The sequence below is a fragment of the Pistacia vera genome, unplaced genomic scaffold (assembly GCF_008641045.1).
Source record: "Pistacia vera cultivar Batoury unplaced genomic scaffold, PisVer_v2 Contig407, whole genome shotgun sequence".
Taxonomy (NCBI): Eukaryota; Viridiplantae; Streptophyta; class Magnoliopsida; order Sapindales; family Anacardiaceae; genus Pistacia; species Pistacia vera.
The window spans coordinates 549,123-569,485 of record NW_022196232.1 but is presented as its reverse complement, the minus strand read 5'-3'; the positions used below and the strand labels follow the sequence as shown (position 1 = coordinate 569,485).

Sequence of the window (20,363 nt, the reverse complement as noted above, 5' to 3'; positions counted from 1 at the left end):
TCTATACACCGAATAACGTAACAAAATCCTGACCATTGATTAATATTAACTGATAATGAATCAACAGTCAAGATTTTACCACGTCATTCAATGCGCAACCTTTAGTGACTGTAGTATTACTCTTCAGATATTATATCATCATGAATATAGATGTGAGTAACACAAAAGAAATTTGAATAAATGCTAAGTTTCTTCATCATCAATGGAGAGATTGCACAACAGAAATGGTAGTTTGAGTTTCAAATGAATATAAAGATTGGATTTGATGTCTCAAAATTTCTGGTCTATACCAAGAACACAGAAGTGTCATAGGAGGAGCTCTAATCTAACAAAGGAAAAGATTTAGTGCAGCCACAAAAACCATCTAATACCAGTAAACCAACAACAGGGATGACATCTAAAGGAAAAGAAAAATCAACTCAAGCTATGGTGCTAAATATAATCTCTATCTTTACCGTTTCTTTTCACCGTATTCTGTTGCCCTAGCTGCATTTGTGGAGCAGAAAAGGAGCAGCTCAATCAGAATGGGCCGTGCAATAGTCAATTTCTCTGACCAAATAATTTTTGGAGCTTCCAAAAACTGAAGCATCAAGATCTCACCTGGAAGAGAGACGGAAGAGAAGCATCATGACTGTGGGAACCAAGTAAATACAATTTTCCCGACAAATTATCATTTCTACATACTATAATCTGCAAATACAGATCTATCCAAACAAAAAAAAAAAAAATAACACCTAAGCTTATGCAACTTCCTTTTTGTTGTTATCAAATACGATCCTTGTATAAAAAATCAACTTTTTGAGAACTAGGATTCCTCCATGCAGTAATCTGCATAAGTGCACCATCAGCAAGCATGCGTTGCAAGACTCTAGCTATGTTCTTTGTGTCATCAATCCCAAGATGGTGACTTCCGAACATTGGCATTTGGCGGTTTTTCATCATTCCCATCATTCCTGTGGCCTGTCATTCATAATTAATCAAGCATATGAAATAAAAAGATAATTTTGCCAATATACTAACAAAACAGACAGTATAAACTGATTCCATGTTGATGAAAAACCTGGTTCACCCTCATCATTGGTCAGTTCACTAGTGCTTCAAGTTTGGGTTTGGGCTAGGTTGAAAAAGTAGATCCAGTCTATGTTTGAGAAGTTTAGCATCAATTCAAACTTCAAACCAGCAAGTTTGTTTAAATCTTGGACAGATGCTCAAAAAATTTGGCTTGTTTAATTCCTTATGTAAACTGTACAAAACCGAATTGATCACCCAACCCAAACTGAGTTTGCATCCAGAGAAAGTAAACCCCCCTCCCAAAAAAAAATTGTTAAGCCATCAAATTATAGTCCTGGTGGAACATAAGGGAGGAAATAACAGAGAAAACATGTATGGGCATACCTCCTTCTTTTTAGTTTTGTAAAAGTTATAAAAGGCATCCTTCAAATTGATCCACTCCATAAAATATGGAGGAAGCTTGATATTTGAGACTTTGCATTGATCAGGGACCTTTGTCTTCAAATCCCAATTTCCACTAAAATACCAACAGAGAAAATTACTTCAGTGAACCAGACATTTCCAACAAGTAGAGGCTTTACAAATCTCATGGAGCCCCTCATGGAAGGAGACTCACCAAGTTACAAATGCTGCTCCATGAAGACGACTGCCTTGTTCTTTCCCCCACAAGTGATGCTGAGTCAACCAAGCTTCAAATTGTTCAAGAACTTCATTAAATGGGATAGCTGTATCATGCCAAACACTGCACATATATCTTAAGTAGTTATATCAATTTGCCACCAAAACACAACGACAAATTGGGAAAAGGATTATTACATTCCGTGCCGATTTCTCAGTTTGAAAAAGCTAGATGCAATGCAGCTTATGCAATCATATAAAAACTACAGGTAGAAGAGTACAGTAACAGAAAATTCAGAGACAGTGCAGCATTGCCTAGACTCCATTTAGTTTTGTAAACATGAATTAATGGTGAATATACAATGATAACCTGGACAAGAGATTCCAATAATAGAATTGTAAAATTCAATTATATTCAAATTCTACTGAGATCAAAGAATTAGATGCATACCGATCAACTCCAAATTTTCCATATTTCCCTTCAATGTATTTATTTATATGTTGCTCGCTCATTTTTGAGGGCCTCACAAACCTGTAGATGAACATTTTATTTATTTATTCTCCAACCATGAAATGTCATAAATGATCACAAACCAAATAAAAAAATAATGGGAAAGGTAGAAGATATAGACAATGGCAAGCCTGAATGATCATGCTCTTCAAACAGAAACATGAAGGAAATTTTAAAAGCTCATAACATCTAACACTTCAAGAGCCCAATTCAAATCAAAGTAATTTATCTCAAATAATAAAACACAGGCAACACGAGAAAACATAAAGAAGTTCGAACGAGTCAGCTTCTTTCTAAAAATGAAACGACGATTGCTCCTAAGATAAACTTTAAGCTAGTTATGATCATTTCACTTGGTCAGAAAGTGATTATATATATTTTTATGTTCTAGGATTTTAGATACTCCAAATTGATCTCATCCTTTCACTAAAAAAGGTTCTGATAGATTCTCACCTTGTAGAAATACATGCATATCCATCCTCTTACATTTGAAATTTCTATATAACTCTTAAGGCCATTGGCGATGAACAATGGAGAGACAGAATGATTCAAGTAAAAGACACCAGAGAAACATGTCTTGTGTCACGACCCGACTATTTCCCTTCGGACTCATGCGGCCTTAGGTGCCAATCTCCTAACGACTGCCCTAAGTCAACCTTGCTCACTCACGCTTCTAGCCTTGCAAATAAGAGAACACTCACATAAACTCACTCACAAGAGATGCTAGAAGAGAACTATTTACTAATAAGAAAAAGTTTTACAATTCTTGGATGGTTTGACCAAATGAAGGTCTCCCCCTTTTATAGTAGATGGAGCTTACAATGGACGGTCTAGATCTTCCACAATCAACGATGAAGATTAGCTAACTTCAAACTACCACCTGCCAACTACTATCTACCAACTACCGTATTAATTATAAGATTCTAACAAATACAAGAGTATTCTAGAAGGTTCTAGAGTATCGGGGTGACGCACACCAAGTGTTTGATGAAATACTTGAGAGAGTAAATGTTTTGCTAGAGAGATATCTACGACACTTTATGAGCGCCAACCAACTTGATTGGGCAAAATTAATTGATGTAGCCCAATTCTCATACAATTTGCAGAGGAGTGAAGCCGCCAACAAGAGCCCATTTGAGATGGTGACGGGTCAACGGCCACTCACGCCGCACACCTTGGGTATAAGTTATAAAGGAAGCAGTCCCACGGCATTCAAAGTTGCTAAGTCATAGTATGAGCAAACCGACATCACACAGGCGTATCTTGACAAAGCAACCAAAAAGATGAAGAAGTGGGCGGATGAGAAGCAAAGACATGTGGAGTATAACGTGGGAGATCTAGTACTTGTCAAAATTCTCCCATCACAACACAAGTCCACCCGGGCACTACACAAAGCCCTTGTCTAAGATGTAAGATTTCTCATAATCAAGAGGGTCAATAATGTATCCCACAAGCTTGAATTGCCCTCTTGGTTGAGACTCCATCCGGTCTTCCATGTAAGTTATTTGAAGTCGTACCATGAAGATGCGGAAGATCTGGGAAGAAGAGAATCAAAACAAGCACCATTTGGCAATATCAAGTTCCATGACAAAGAGGTGAAGTGTGTGTTAGTCGATCGTGTCATTCGACGAAAGGGCTATCCTACAAGTCGGGAATATTTTGTCAAATGAAAGGAGCTACCGAAGAGTGAAGCTAGTTGGGAACCCGAAGATGCATTGTAGCAATTCAAAGACAAGGTCCAAAAATTCCATGAAAAGTCGACGAGGACGTCTCCGGATTAGGTAGGGGAGAATGTGACGCCTCTCAAGCATTTCATCAAACACTTGGTGTGCGTCACCCCAACACTCTTCTAGAATACTCTTGTATTTGCTAGAATCTTGTAATTAATAAGATAGTTGGTAGATAATAGTTGGTAGGTGATAGTTTGGAGTTAGCTAATCTCCACTGTTGATTGTGGAAGATCTAGACCGTCCATTGTAAGCTCCATCTACTATAAAAGGGGAAAACCTTCATTTGGTCAAACCATCCAAGAATTGTAAAGCTTTCTCTCATTAGTAAAGAGTTCTCTTCTAGCATCTCTTATGAGTGAGTTTGTGTGAGTGTTCTTTTATTTATAAGGTTAAAAGTGTGAGCGAGCAAGGCTGACTTAGGGCAATTGTCGGGAGATTGGCACCTAAAGCCGCACGAGTCCGAAGGGAAATAGTCAAGTCGTGACAGTTGGTATCAGAGCAGACCCAGTTCGTCTTTTGATGTCTCGCCAAGCACCCACGCAGAGGCGTTCACGTGTAATTGTGGGTCCACATGAGAATAAGGTGGAAGGGTACGCAAGGGGGCCCCATCTGTGACGAGGGCGTCACAGGATTGGATGGAGAAGAATGTAACGAATCCCAAATCAAAAACGTATTAGGAAAGTCCTGGGCTTATAAATGGGTTGAGTCCCTCCACCAAATAGGTTAGCCTTTTGGGTGTGAAACTCCTAATCCGTGACAAGTGGTATCAGAGCAGATCCGATCCGTCTTTCAATGTCCCGCCAAGTGCCCACGCAGGGGCATCCACATGTGATTTTGGGTCCGCACGAGAGTGAGGTGGACGAGTAGGCAGGGGGCCCCACCTGTGACGAGAGCGTCACAGGATTAGGTGGGGGAAAATGTAACGAATCTCACATCGGCAGCGTATTGAGGAGGTCTCAAGCTTATAAATGGGTTGAGTCCCTCCACCTAATAGGTTAGTCTTTTAGGTGTGAAACTCCCAGCCTGTGACAAGTGGTATCCGAGCAGATCCGGTTCGTCTTTTGATGTCTCGCAAAGCACCCACACAGTGGCGTCCAGGTGTGATTGTGTGTCCACATGAGAATTAGTTGTACGAGTAGGCAATGGGGCCCCATCTGTGACTATGACTTCACATGATTGGGTTTAGAAAAATTTAACGAATCCCACATCGAAAGCGTATTGGGAAAGTCCTAGGCTTATAAATGGGTTGAGTCCCTCCACCTAATAAGTTAGCCTTTTGGGTGTGAAACTCCTAACCCGTGACACTTGACACATATAACCAACAAGAAAATGAGATAAAATCAACATCCCAGATAAACATGTCAAGAGGACAAAGAGAAAAACCTGTGGAAGAAATCAACAAAACCCATGGTTTTTGCGTCTATCATCAGGACAGGAAATTCAAGGATCTCAACTTTCCCCTCCAAATCAAGCACCAAGAAAAAATCTAAATCCTGAGAGCACTTGCGTTGAGAAGCAGCAGCATTTACTTGAAGTTCTCTAGAGATATCATGATTAAATTTCTCTAGGTGGGTAGTATCATCCATCTAAAATGCAAAGTAACTCCGGTTATAAACCACATTTTACAATTCAAACACCAAATAAGGGGAAAACAAAGCTGGAAAACTATTATAGAAACAATGTAGTGAAAAACAGGTGGGTGCGAGTGACTAAGGCGGGTTTCAATCATCCACTTCAATAACCCATTGTATTAGTACCTATAAGCACGTCAAGTATATAAAATGGCTAGTTTCCAAATTTACAAATTTGAGAAAAGAAAATATTTTTTTACCAAAAAAAAAAAAAAGGTATTGAAGAATGTAAATTAGAAAGAGTTATAACTAACATTACCAAAACCTCTCTCTCTCTTTCTCTCTTTTATACCCAGAAATCCCTCGTCCTTCCCTACATGTTCACTTAACTCAAAACTGGGGGCTCTTCCAGATCCAGCAACCCCCATAGCCAGAAAACTTATGGGATATATAACAAACCAAGTAGGTGGCCGGAGGGGATTTCAGCCTTGTCTAATTAATATACATTTTGTTGGAAATTCAATGTATCCAAGAGTGTGAATCCAAGTTAAAACAAAAGCAAGAACAAGGTTCCGAATTTCAATGAAACAATAGATCGAACACGTGTCATGAACAACAAAATTTCATAAAACGGTACAAAAGCAACCTCCAAACCGTCAATTTTGGCTTTTATCCTGGTTAAAAACTTAAATGGGTGAGCGTGAAAATCTTACCATGGTACATTTCCCTTGTGTGAAGTACAAACACAGAGGTCTCCATCGAGCACTTGCATTCTTCTTCTCAGTTAAAAGATGAAAAGACGATGATATTGGGACCGAACAGCACATGTATTTGGTGCAACTGGGTGTACGGACACCGGCCAGAGGGCGAGGGAGAGAACTGGTGTATCGGAGAGGAGAAAGTCCGGTGGAGAGAGGAACCTTAAGAAACGACATCGTCTTTTCCAGATTTGGAAGTAAAAGGTATAGCCGGTTCGCGTTTTTTAGGGTTTTGGATAAGCAAAAGGGTTTGGCGGGTAATTTCAATTGTATTTCTTTCTTTTTCTTTTTCTTTTTTTTTTTTTTTATTTTCTTTTAAAAAAACTATTTAAAACATTTTTTTACAAATTAAAATATAATTTTCTTTTAATTAGTTTAATAGATAAGACATTTCATCTATTTTTACTCTATTTCACCTTTTCACAACTTTAATACTTTTACTCTAATAAGTAATAACTTTTACACAAAAGTAACTCTCCCAAGTCCACGCGACTCTAGCACTACTAGACTCATTAAATTTTTTTTAATTATTCTTTAAATTAGTGTTAGAAATTAAATATCAATTTTTTTTTTTTAAACAAACAAGTAAATTGGCTAATTATCCTTTATGAACAAAATTAAGAAATAAAATATATATATATATTTTTTAAAATAGTAAATATATATAAGAGTTATTTTAATTTTTAAAAAATTAAAATTTAAAAATGGTTTTACTCATAGTACTAGAGTCAACCGGATTCGAGAGCATTAGAATGATTTTCTCTTAGCTCACTATAGGGGTGTGCAAAATTGGATATCTGATCTGGTTTTACATTTTTTTTATCCTATTCGAAAATTCGAATCAAGATAAAACTTGATTCGAATCCGATCCGGATTTCATTTGATCTGGTACTATTGATCCAATTCGAATATTCGGATCGGATAAATCGGATGTCCGGTTTTATTAGAATTTCATGGAAAATATCAATTTATCCCCTAAAATTTTGCATTATTCTTTAGTACCCCTGCCACATCATCATTTGTCATTGCATTTCAAAACAGTCCACACACTTTACCACTTTTCACCTAGGACCCCAAAATAACTTCTTAAAACTTGTAGTTATGGACAAAACCGGATCGGATCCAGATATCCGGTTTCTTTGTAGAGTTGATCCGATATCTGATCCAAAAATCTGGATCTTCCAAAAATTGATATTCGAATCCGATCCCAATTTTCTGATATCTGGTTTTTTTGATCATAACAGATTGGATACAGACCAGATATCGGATATCGGAGTTTTTTGCACACCCTTACTTAGCTGTTAGAATGAAAAGAGTAAAATAAAAAGAAATTAAATGAAAAGTTTCATCTACTGAAACAACTAAAAAGAGGTCAGATTTTAATTTGACTCTTACGAAAAGGTTTTTAAGTAATTATATTTTTCTTTTATTAAGATTTAGCTAATTTATATCCAATTTTGGTGTACTAAAAAAATAATAATGTTGTGTTTACAACTGGGTCATACAATCAAGTAAAAAACTTAGGATGGAGTAATCATTTTACATGAATTTTATAAAATTTTGGTATAGTTACATGACTCAATTTTTAGCACATCATTATTCTTAAAAAATGTGACATCACGTAATCATATAATTAATGCAACGTCAAATTATCGTGTTGGTTACTGATTAGAAGCATTTGCAATGCAAAAATTAAATAATACCAAAACATTCATATATAATAAAATATATGAATCCAAAAGAGAAACTAAAGGCTGTTTGGTAGATTATCAGATTTTGATAATATGTTTTATATAATATCTAAAAATTATATCATAGTTGGATAGAATATTTAATAGTTGTTTGGTATATTTTTTAAAAACATTTGCTAAAAATATTTAGATTATTTTTTAAACCCCTGTATTTGTTAATTTAGCTAAACACCTCTCACAATAAAACTTTAAAAATTAACAAAAACACCCCAACCACCTAATGGAATAGCCAACCACCAGCCACCACAGCCGTATAGCAACCTGCAATCGTCAAAACGATGCATAATCGACTAGATCTGACTGGTTGTGTGTCGATATGACTATTTTCGACAAAATCACTGACAACCAAATTCTAGTCATTGTCAATGGCCAGATCTGACCAAAATCAGACCGTAAATCTAGTTAGAAACAATCAAATCAACGTACGACCGACCAGATCTAACTGGTCATACGTCACTCTGATGCAGGCAATGACGATTGACCATGGTGGTTTTAGGTGGATTAATTTTCAGATTAAAATGAGTGAAAAATAATTGTTTTGAGTAATGCTACACTTACAAACAGATTCTACAAAATGACGTGACAACAAATGAATAGAATAATTAATATAATGAATTTGATTTTTTGTTTCACTCTTCCATTCATTTTTTGCCATCTCACTTTGTATGAAAATCTTTGTAAGATTTTTTTATAAATATAATATTATTAAATTGTTTTTAGTTAGATAGAATTGTAAAAATGTTTAGAATATGATAAAGAAAACAAGTCCATCATCCTATTTTCATTCTCAATAGAAAAAAATTTATTTGATTCGAATTAATTTTCAGGATAATAATCTCAATAAGTAAACAAACGCATATCTTGTTTTTTAATCCAAATAGGATAAGAGAAAAATAATTCAAAAGAGTGAAACAAAAAGGGACCAAAATTTTGTACATTATCTACTTTCATCGCTCATTCTCTTCTTCATCAAGCCCTGTGCAATCTTCGATCACATTAGGCCTTGAACTTTGTTTGTTCATTGACCGCATTTCATCGATTTCAACCCGTAACAGAGGGTCGCACACTACTTTTGCTGCCTTCAGTATCTTGGGGCAGGCTGACAGGAGAAGAAATTGTCAGAGATAGAAGCTTGACATGGGGAATTAAAAGCACAACTCAAAACAAATAATAAATATACCTGCTACCGGGCATCGACCATTTTTATTTTTGGATTTATTAATATAGGCCATGATTGCCTTCTTTTCATATATATGCTTGCAATCCACACTGCATCAGGAGAAAACACAAACATGGAAATAAGTCATGCTCTAATACAGAATGCCTTGCCAACTATGGAATATGTTAATCCAGACTAATTAACTTTTCTTTACAGCCACGGCAAAAATAATATACCGACCGTCCTTTACGTCAAGCTAGGAACACCTTCAAATGTAGGCTAGAAAGTTAGAAACAATCACCTTATATACGCACCAAAACAATCACTCACATAAGCATTAATACCAGGAACCAATAATTAGTCAGGTCTTGTTTCAGAAACATTCTTCTACTTTCTATTTGCCAAACAATTGCAGACTACTATAATCCTACGAAAAATTTGACTAATAACTAATAAACTGGAGACAATAACATAAGACAAAATTTTTATTTGACCATGAATGAGATCCTTTTTCACCAGTTTAGTTTATCCTATATTTTTAATATTTACCGAGCAGGCCCTTCCCGGACCAAATACAGGTTTGAGCCATCACCCTTCAAGAGGACACCTACCAGTAGGTCTAAAGGCCACTGCTTTCACTACTGTTATAATAGTCAAAACATCCACCTAAGTGACTTCAAGTAATCATCATGTATATTTGAAGATGTTAATAGAGAACCTCAGTGATTGGAGTTTAGAAAAGTTTGCCAGTATATAGTTTGGCCTGTTTTGTGCTTAAATAATATCTTAAAACTACCTTTCCCTTAAAAATATTCCCCCAACCAACATACATTCAGTTATCTCATTCATAAAACAGAAACAGTGAACCAAGCATACATATAACTGAACCTGACGTCAGATTAGCAATAAAAAAAAAGTACAGCCTTTAGCCAGTCCAAAGAGGCTTATACATGGTTACCTAAATCCCCAAAGTGTTATCTAGAAAACTTGGAAGGAAAAGCATGCTCCTGTCACGCAAGTATTTGCACATGCAGTTTTCCGGTTATAGTACAAAACACAAGCAAACATGTTTTTAAAAAGAGGGGAAAAAAAGAAAAAAATCTAAGTGATTAGGAAAACACAAAGATATGTTTGAAGTGAGACTACAGTACCTTCGGACTGGGTCTGCTAACTCAGTAACGGGTTTTCCACTCAAAGGACAAGTGATATTTAAAAGGTTGCACTGGGTACTGGTCATTATAATGTCCTCCTGCTCTTCACCTGGCATTGGTTCTCCTGCATGATGAACATTCTGCAGGGAAATAGTGATAACACCACTAAATAGATAATTAAAAGATAAAGTAGCCAGAAAACTAATAGAACCTTGAAACAATATATATGCAGATAAAAAAACTCGGTGTTTTGTAACTCTTCAAATATGCAGACATTTATATTGATTGCCAGCAGAATGTTAAAGTAAGTCAAGCAGAAAACAGGGTTTTAATTAGCTATGCTTTTACATTAGTTTAGAAGTATTAATCGTTGCAGTATATAAAACTCAATTTCTACCCTGGAGGTATGATATTAAGGTATTTGTTTATCAATCTATATTTAAGTATTAACCATTGCTGTATAACTACTTCAGTTTTTACCACACAAATAAAATCCATAGTATCTGTTGGTTGCTTGAGAGGTGTCTATTTTTTTTTTTTCTTCTAATTGTTCTGTCTCTCCCTCAGATACAGACACAAATACTCCATCTAAAATGCTTTTCCAGAAAATGAAAGGCATCTTTTACAATTGATTAACATTTAAGAAAAAATGTTCCAAATATCAAGAAACATACCCAGACAGCTTCTCTGAATTGACGCATCAATGATTCTTTCTGTGGAACAGATGATGAAGCAGCCTTGGCCTTCACAAACTCACCCTCAAGCAACTTCTTAAAATCTGTTAACTACAATTCAAAATTATACCAACAAAATTTTATTAAAGAAGTGTCAGTACATTTATACCAAAGCAGCCATTTAAACAAAGACAGCCGAAGCATAATAAGAAATAAACCGGTCACCTCTGTCCCAGGCTGATATGAATTTCCAATTGATTCAATGGATGATGAATAGTGTGTACAGTCTCCATAGGCTTCTGACAGCTGCATAGCAGCATCCTCTAGTTTCATCACCTGCAATTATTTACAATTACCGATTCCATTAATATAAAAGAAGAAAACCAAAGTTCCCCTTAACATCATTCTCAACTGTTGTGCCAACTGAAACAAATAACACATCCAACATATAAGACACTAGTTTACAGATTCAAATAGAAACTACATTATTGGCAACAAAATATTTAAAACAGATCCATGACCAAAAGCAAGAAAACAACCAGATGTGAAGGAATTAAAATAACACACACACACACACACACAGAACATTGTCTAAAATGGAGGTTTTGAAGGGAAAGAACCCAAACAAGCACCAAATATCCTAAAATTTTAAATCTTCTGAGGTGCATTTTTTTCCCCCATTTACAAATCTTAGAAAACCAAACAGAGCATATGGATGTGTTTTTTATCAGGCAACAACGAGCCAACTAGTGAAGTCTCTTAATAAGTTGTAAAAGGCTACTGAAATCAGATCCTGGCTTCATCTAAGTTGTCAGGATTTGATAGAAGGCATAATCCTAATTCTTAGCCCGTTACCTCCAAAAATATAGCAATAAAAAAATATTTTTACCCATTAATGCAAATGAAGAGATACTTCTTTCCGTAATTGCAAAAATACTCAAAAATCCGGAAATACAGTACTTTGTTTCTTTCAAATTTCCACATCTTCTGACAACAGAGTGCATGTGCAAGCACACACAAATAAACAAACACAACATAAGGGTTATCATTGATAATACCATTTGAGACTGATTATCTCTTTCTAAATCAACTGCAACCTCCTTCATCAAACTCGTCGCCTTTCGAACTTCCTGCAATAAACATTAAAAATAAATTATAATAACATAAGATATAAAACAACACACATATGGAGTGATCTACTTTGGCAAGCTTCTCAGAAGCAGTTTCATCTTTCCTTCTCAATCAACATCTAGTACTTATTTTTATAGAAAAGGCAACCAATTGGGCTGTTAACTTTTAAAATGAAATTAAAAATAAAAAGCACTTCCAATGGCAACTAAATATCAATATCACATTATTTTAATTACTACTGTCTTACATTACACCTTGTTTTCCAAGAATTTTCAATACACATGCCCTGCTTTAAAATTTGGAAGAATATAATTTCACTCAGGTATGATAATCGAGAGTCCTTTTTTGCAAACTGCCGGAAAAGCTCTTCCAAATAAGAGCAATCACTTCTATTATTAAATAAAAGCGCTTTAAAATTTCTGAAAAAGAAATCCTAGTAAATTCTTTTCCCAACAGTGGTTCCAAGTGAGTCAGTCCAGTAGCTTATTCACAATGCATTCTCAAATCGCTTCTGGAAAAAGTGCTACCATACAAGTTTTCCGCACAGATATCACACCTCTACTGTAAATTTGATCACTCACCAGTCACCACTCACAGCCTTAGGTTTTCAATACGAGCAATTGAGCCCCAAATTTGCATAAATTTTCTATTAAAAACACAGCACATTATTTTTTAGCTTTCTGAAACGAAAAGTAAAAACAATTTCGAATTTTCGGCAGCAACGTAATTGACTTGAAAATCGTGAGAACAGAAGACTTACACCAAGGAGAGAGTTGTTTTCATTGTAGAGCGTTATGGTGGCGTTTCGAATTCTTTCAGTCACGCCGTCGTGCCGAGAACCTGAGGTGGATGCCATGTAGTATAGAGAAGGCAAGTGGAAAACGATGCGATTTTCGTTTTGGAGGTCCAATTGGCGAGCCTCGGCTTTTTTGGAGGGAGAGTAGAAAGCTGGGTGTGGTAAAGAGGGAAATGTTTGGTTAAACGCCCCCGTTTTTGGAGTTCATGAAACGAGTCGTTTTGATAAACGTGTTATAAAAGAGTTTTATGTAAATGTTTGGCACCAGACTACTAGTTAATTTATAAAATTAATTGAGAAATTGATTATTTCAATTTTTAATTTTGCAAAAATTATAATAACGAATTAAAGAACCCATTTATCGAGTCCATAGTTTAATCTAATATTAAAATTTTAAAATCCAATATAATTTGAAACATTGATCAATAGTCGTTGATAAATCATAATTTAAGAGTTTAAAAAAAGGATGTGTGACTTTATATGCACTCAACTCCTCCATTATGAAACAATAAATGAGATCTTTGAAATTTGAAGAAAACATGAAGGAAATTTTAAAAGCTCATAACATCTAACACTTCAAGAGCCCAATTCAAATCAAAGTAATTTATCTCAAATAAAAACACAGCAACACGAGAAAACATAAAGAAGTTCGAACGAGTCACGTTCTTTAAAAATGAAACGACGATTGCTCCTAAGATAAACTTTAAGCTAGTTATGATCATTTCACTTGGTCAGAAAGTGATTATATATATTTTATGTTCTAGGATTTTAGATACTCCAAATGATCTCATCCTTTCACTAAAAAAGGTTCGATAGATTCTCACCTTGTAGAAATACATGCATATCCATCCTTTACATTTGAAATTTCTTATATAACTCTTAAGGCCATTGGCGATGAACAATGGAGAGACATAATGATTCAAGTAAAAGACACCAGAGAAAAATGTCTTGTGTCACGACCCGACTATTTCCCTTGGACATGCGGCCTTAGGTGCCAATCTCCTACGACTGGCCTAAGTCAACTTGCTCACTCACGCTTCTAGCCTTGCAAATAAGAGAACACTCAACAAACTCACTCACAAGAGATGCTAGAAGAGAACTATTTACTAATGAAGAAAGTTTTACAATTCTTGGATGGTTTGACCAAATGAAGGCTCCCCCTTTTATAGTAGATGGAGCTTAAATGGCGGTTAGATCTTCACAATCAACGATGGAGATTAACTAACTTCAACCACCACCTACCAACTACTATCTACCAACTACCGTATTAATTAAAGATTCTAAAATACAAGAGTATCTAGAAGGTCTAGAGTATCGGGGTGACGCACACCAAGTGTTTGATGAAATCTTGAGAGAGTAAATGTTTTGCTAGAGAGATCTACGACACTTTATGAGCGCCAACAACTTAGTTGGCAAATATTGATGTAACCCAATTCTCATACAATTTGCAGAGGAGTGAAGCCACCAACAAGAACCCATTTGAGATGTGATGGGTCAACGACCACTCAGCCGCACACCTTGGGTAAAGTTATAAAGGAGCACTCTCCGGCATTCAAAGTTGCTAAGTCATGATATGAGCAAACCGACATCACACAGGCTATCTTGACAAAGCAACCAAAAAGATGAAGAGTGGGCGGAGAGAAGACGAGCATGTGGAGTATAAAGTGGAGATCTATACTTGTCAAAATCTCCCATCACAACACAAGTCCACCCGGCACTACACAAGCCCTTGTCAAGATATGAGATTTCTCATAATCAGAGGGTCATAATGTATCCACAAGCTTGAATTGCCCTCTTGGTTGAGACTCCATCCGGTCTTCCATGTGAGTATTTTGAAGCGTACCATGAAGATACGGAAGATCGGGAAGAAGAGAATCAAAACAAGCACCATTTGAACAACAAGTTCCATGACAAAGAGGTGAAGTGTGTGTTAGTCGATCGTGTCATTTGACGAAAGGGCTATCCTCAAGTCGGGAATATTTTGTCAAATGAAAGGAGCTACCGAAGAGTGAGCTAGTTGGGAACCGAAGATGCATTGTAGCAATTCAAAGACAAGGTCCAAAATTCCATGAAAGTGACGAGGACGTCTTGGATTAGGTGGGGGAGAATGTGAGCTCTCAAGTATTTCATCAAACACTTGGTGTGCGTCACCCCAACTCTTCTAGAATACTCTTTATTTGCTAGAATCTTGTAATTAATACGTAGTTGGTAGATATAGTTGGTAGGTGATAGTTTGGAGTTAGCTAATCTCCACTGTTGATGTGGAAGATCGGACCGTCCATTGTAAGCTCCATCTACTATAAAAGGGGAACCTTCATTTGGCAAACCATCCAAGAATGTAAAGCTTTCTCTCATTAGTAAAGAGTTCTCTTCTAGCATCTCTGAGTGAGTTTGTGGTGAGTGTTCTTTTATTTACAAGGTAAAGTGTGAGCGAGCAAGGCTGACTTAGGCAATCGTCGGGAGATTGGCCCTAAGGCACACGAGCTGAGGGAAATAGTCAGGTCGTGACAGTTGGTATCAGAGCAGACCCAGTTCGTCTTTGATGTCTCGCCAAGCACCCACGCAGAGGCGTTCACGTGTAATTGTGGGTCCACATGAGAATGAGATGGAAGGGTACGAAGGGGGCCATCTGTGACGAGGCGTCACAGGATTGGATGGAGAGAATGTAACGAATCCACATCAAAACGTATGGAGAAGTCCTGGGCTTAAATGGGTTGAGTCCCTCCACCAAATAGGTTAGCCTTTTGGGTGTGAAACTCCTAATCCGTGACAAGTGGTATCAGAAGATCCGATCCGTCTTTCAATGTCCCGCAAGCGCCATGCAAGGGCATCACATGTGATTGTGGGTTCCCACGAGAGTGAGGTGGACGTAGGCAGGGGGCCCACACTGTGACGAGAGCGTCACAAGATTAGTGGGGGGAGAATGTAACGAATCTCACATCGGCAGCGTATTGGGAGGTCTCAGCTTAAATGGGTTGAGTCCCTCCACCTAATAGGTTAGTCTTTTAGGTGTGAAACTCCCAGCCGTGACAAGTGGTATCGAGCAGATCCGGTTCGTCTTTTGATGTCTCGCCAAGCACCCACAGAGGCGTCCAGGTGTGATTGTGGTCCACATGAGAATGAGGTGACGAGTAGGCAAGGGGGCCCCATCTGTGACAGACTCACAGATTGGGTGAAGAAAAATAACGAATCCCACATCGAAAACGTATTGGAAAGTCCTAGGCTTATAAATGGGTTGAGTCCCTCCACCTAATAGTTAGCCTTTTGGGTGTGAAACTCCTAACTGACACTTGACACAATAACCAACAAGAAAATAGATAAAATCAACATCCCAGATAAACATGTCAGAGGACAAAGAGAAAACCGTGGAGAAAATCAACAAAACCCATGGTTTTTGCGTCTATCATCAGGACAGGAAATTCAAGATCTCAACTTTCCCTCCAAATCAAGCACCAAGAAAAATCTAAATCCTGAAGCACTTGCGTTGGAAGCAGCAGCTTTACTTGAAGTTCTCTAGAGATATCATGATTAAATTTCTCTAGGTGGGTAGTATCATCCATCTAAAATGCAAAGTAACTCGGTATAAACCACATTTTACAATTCAAACACCAAATAAGGGGAAAACAAAGCTGGAAAACTATTATAGAAACAATGTAGTGAAAAACAGGTGGGTGCGAGTGACTAAGGGGGTTTCAATCATCCACTTCAATAACCCATTGTATTAGTACCTATAAGCACGTCAGTATATAAAATGGCTAGTTTCCAAATTTACAAATTTGAGAAAGAAAATATTTTTTTACAAAAAAAAAAAAGGTATTGAAGAATGTAATTAGAAAGAGTTATAACTAACATTACCAAAACCTCTCTCTCTCTTCTCTCTTTTATAACCAGAAATCCCTCGTCCTTCCCTACATGTTCACTTAACTCAAAACTGGGGGCTCTTCCAGATCCAGCAACCCCCATAGCAGAAAACTTATGGGATATATAACAAACCAAGTAGGTGGCGGAGGGGATTCAGCCTTGTCTAATAATATACATTTTGTTGGAAATTCAATGTATCCAAGAGTGTGAATCCAAGTTAAAACAAACAAAGAACAAGGTTCCGAATTTCAATGAAACATAGATCGAACGTGTCATGAACAACAAAATTTCATAAAACGGTACAAAAGCAACCTCCAAACCGTCATTTTGGCTTTTATCCTGGTTAAAAACTTAAAGGGTGAGGTGAAAATCTTACCATGGTACATTTCCCTTGGTGAAGTACAAACACAGAGGTCTCCATCGAGCACTTGCATTCTTCTTCTCAGTAAAAGATGAAAAGACGCTGATGTTGGGACCGAACAGCAATGATTTGGTGCAACTGGTGTACGGACACGCCAGAGGGCGAGGGAGAGAACTGTGTATCGGAGAGGAGAAAGTCCGGTGAGAGAGGAACCTTAAGAAACGACATCGTCGTTTCCAGATTTGGAAGTAAAAGGTTAGCCGGTTCGTTTTTTAGGGTTTTGGATAGCAAAAGGGTTTGGGGTAATTTCAATTGTATTCTTTTTTTTCTTTTTCTTTCTTTTTTTTTTTTTATTTTCTTTTAAAAACTATTTAAAACATTTTTTTATTTGACAAATAAATATAATTTTCTTTTAATTAGTTTAATAAGAAAACATTTCATCTATTTTTACTCTATTTCACCTTTTCAAACTTTAATACTTTACTAATAAGTAATAACTTTTACACAAAAGTAATCTCCCAAGTCCCTTTTTTTATTTTTTCTTTTAAAAAAACTATTAAAACATTTTTACTTTGACAAATAAAATATATTCTTTAATTGTTTAATAGATAAGACTTTCATCTATTTTACTATTTCACCTTTCACAACTTTAAACTTTACTCTAATAAGTATAACTTTTACACAAAGTAACTCTCCCAAGTCCAAATTTTTTTTAATTATTCTTTAAATTGTGTTAGAAATTAAATATCAATTTATTTTTTTTAAACAAACAAGTAAATGGCTAATTATCCTTTATGAACAAAATTAAGAAATAAAATATATATATTTTAAATAGTAAAAAATATATAAGAGTTATTTAATTTTGAAAATTAAATTTAAAATTTAAAATGGTTTTACTCATAGTGCTAGAGTCAACCGGATTAGAGCTAGAATGATTTTCTCTTAGCCCACGTAGGGGTGTGAAAATCGGATATCTGATCTAGTTACATTTTTGATCATTCGAAAACTGGATCAAGATAAAACTTGATTCGAATCCGATTCGGATCGTTTGATCTGGTACTATTGATCCAACGAATATTCGATCGGATGAATCAGATATCTGGTTTTATTAGAATTTGCATGGAAAATATCAATTTATCCCCTAAAATTTTGCATTATTCTTTAGTAACCCTGCCGCCATCTCATTGTCATTGCTTTCAAAACAGTCCACACACTTTACCACTTTTCACCTAGGACCCAAAATAACTTCTTAAAACTTGTAGTTATGGAAAAACAAACGGATCCAGATATCGTTCTTTGTAGAGTTGATCCGATATCTGATCCAAAAATCTGGATCTTCCAAAAATTGATATCCAATCTGATCCCAATTTTCTGATATCTGGTTTTTTGGATCATAACAGATGGATACAGACCAGATATCGGATATGGAGTTTTTTGCACCCCCTTCTTATGTTAGAATGAAAAGAGTAAAATAAAAAGAAATAAATGAAAAGTTTCATCTACAAAACAATTAAAAGAGGTCAGATTTTAATTTGACTCTTAAGAAAAGGTTTTAAGTAATTTATTTTCTTTTATTAAGATTTAGTAATTTATATCCAATTTGGGCTAAAAAAAAGAATAATATTGTGTTACAATGGGTCTACAATCAAGTAAAAAACTAGGATGAATAATCATTTACATATTTTGTAAAATTTGGATAGTTGCATGACTCATTTGAGCACACACATATTCTTAAAAAATGTGACATCACGTAATCGATAATTAAGCAACGTCAAATTATCGTGTTGGTTACTGATTAGAAGCATTTGCAATGCAAAAATTAAATAATAACAACACATTCATATAATAAAATATATGAATCAAAAGAGAAACTAAAGGCTTTTGGTATTATCAGATTTGATAATATTTTATATAATATCTAAAAATTATATAAGTTAGGATAGAATGAATAGTTGTTTGGTATATTTTTAAAAACATTTGCTAAAAATATTTAGATTATTTTTAAACCCCTATATTTGTTAATTTAGCTAAACATCTCACAATAAAACTTTAAAAATTAACAAAAACACCCCAACACACCTAATGAAAAAGCCAACCACGGCACCACAGCCGTATAGCAACCTCAATCGTCAAAATGAACACAATCACTAGATCTGGGGTTGTGTGTCGATATGACTATTTTCGCAAATCCTGACGACCAAATCTGTCATTGTCAAGGCCAGATCTGGCCAAAATCGACCGTAAATCTAGTAAGAACACAAATCACACGTACGACTGACCAGATCTAACTCATACATCGCTCTGATGCAGGCAGACGATTGGCCATGTGGTTAGGTGGATTTATTTTCAGATTAAAATGAGTGAAAAATATTTGTTGAGTAATGATACACTTACACACAGATCCTACAAAGAACGTGAAAAAATGAATAGAAGAATTAATATAATGAATTTGATTTTTGTTTCACTCTTCCATTCATTTTTGTCATCTTACTTGTATGAAAATCTAAAGATTTTTTTATAATATAATATTATTGAATTGTTTTAGTTGAATAGAATTGAAAAATGTTTAGAATAGATAAAGAGACAAGTCCCTCACCTATTTTCATCTCAATAGAACAAATTTATTTGATTCGAATTAATTTTCAGGATAATAATTTTAATAAGTAAAAAAACCATATTTGTGTTTTTAATCCAAATAGGATAACAGAAAAATAATTCAAAAGAGTGAAACAAAAAGGGACAAAATTTTGTACATTATCTACTTTCAATCACTATTCTCTTCTTCATCAAGCCCTGTGCAATCTTCGATCACATTAGGCCTTGAACTTTGTTTGTTCATTGACCGCATTTCATCGATTTCAACCCGTAACAGAGGGTCGCACATACTTTTGCTGCCTTCAGTATCTGGGGCAGGCTGACAGGAGAAGAAATTGTCAGAGATAGAAGCTGACATGGGGAATTAAAAACACAATCAAAACAAAATAAATATACCTGCTACGGGCATCGACCATTTTTATTTTTGATTTATTAATATAGGCCATGATTGCCTTCTTTTCATAATATGCTTGCAATCCACACTGCATCAGGAGAAAACACAAACATGGAAATAAGTCATGACTCTAATACAGAATGCCTTGCCAACTATGGAATATGTTAATCCAGACTAATTAACTTTCTTTACAGCCACGGCAAAAATATATACCGACCGTCCTTTACGTCAAGCTAGAACACTTCAAATGTAGGCTAGAAGTTAGAAACAATCACCTATATACGCACCAAA

General features: G+C 35.8%; 2 protein-coding genes across 2 annotated transcripts; both read right to left on the bottom strand.

Moving 5' to 3' along the window:
- Positions 1-719: 719 nt before the first annotated feature.
- On the bottom strand, positions 720-6,413 carry LOC116142375 (uncharacterized exonuclease domain-containing protein At3g15140-like). Its single transcript, XM_031427797.1, has 6 exons — positions 6,155-6,413; positions 5,254-5,456; positions 2,081-2,161; positions 1,628-1,753; positions 1,396-1,528; positions 720-960 (listed from the first exon to the last, which is right to left on the bottom strand). Exons 1-6 carry the CDS (start codon positions 6,374-6,376, stop codon positions 766-768), a joined length of 960 nt encoding a protein of 319 aa, XP_031283657.1. The 5' UTR covers positions 6,377-6,413; the 3' UTR covers positions 720-765.
- Positions 6,414-8,768: 2,355 nt separating this feature from the next.
- On the bottom strand, positions 8,769-12,991 carry LOC116142382 (E3 SUMO-protein ligase MMS21-like). The gene is made up of 7 exons (XM_031427802.1): positions 12,826-12,991; positions 11,993-12,064; positions 11,160-11,270; positions 10,935-11,045; positions 10,261-10,400; positions 9,131-9,219; positions 8,769-9,049 (listed from the first exon to the last, which is right to left on the bottom strand). Exons 1-7 carry the CDS (start codon positions 12,919-12,921, stop codon positions 8,898-8,900), a joined length of 771 nt encoding a protein of 256 aa, XP_031283662.1. The 5' UTR covers positions 12,922-12,991; the 3' UTR covers positions 8,769-8,897.
- Between the last annotated feature and the right edge of the window lie 7,372 nt (positions 12,992-20,363).

Bases quoted from the DNA above. Each gene is read 5' to 3' on its own strand.
- LOC116142375 (XM_031427797.1), bottom strand. From the start codon at position 6,376: ATGTCGTTTCTTAAGGTTCCTCTCTCCACCGGACTTTCTCCTCTCCGA. The intron at 5,457-6,154 runs GTAAGATTTTCA...TTTGCATTTTAG, and splicing joins CACAAGGGAAATGTACCATG to ATGGATGATACTACCCACCT. The intron at 1,529-1,627 runs GTGAGTCTCCTT...TTGGTATTTTAG, and splicing joins GGAGCAGCATTTGTAACTTG to TGGAAATTGGGATTTGAAGA.
- LOC116142382 (XM_031427802.1), bottom strand. From the start codon at position 12,921: ATGGCATCCACCTCAGGTTCTCGGCACGACGGCGTGACTGAAAGAATT. The intron at 11,271-11,992 runs GTATTATCAATG...AAATAATTGCAG, and splicing joins GAGATAATCAGTCTCAAATG to GTGATGAAACTAGAGGATGC. The intron at 9,050-9,130 runs GTATATTTATTA...TTCTCCTGTCAG, and splicing joins TGGTCGATGCCCGGTAGCAG to CCTGCCCCAAGATACTGAAG.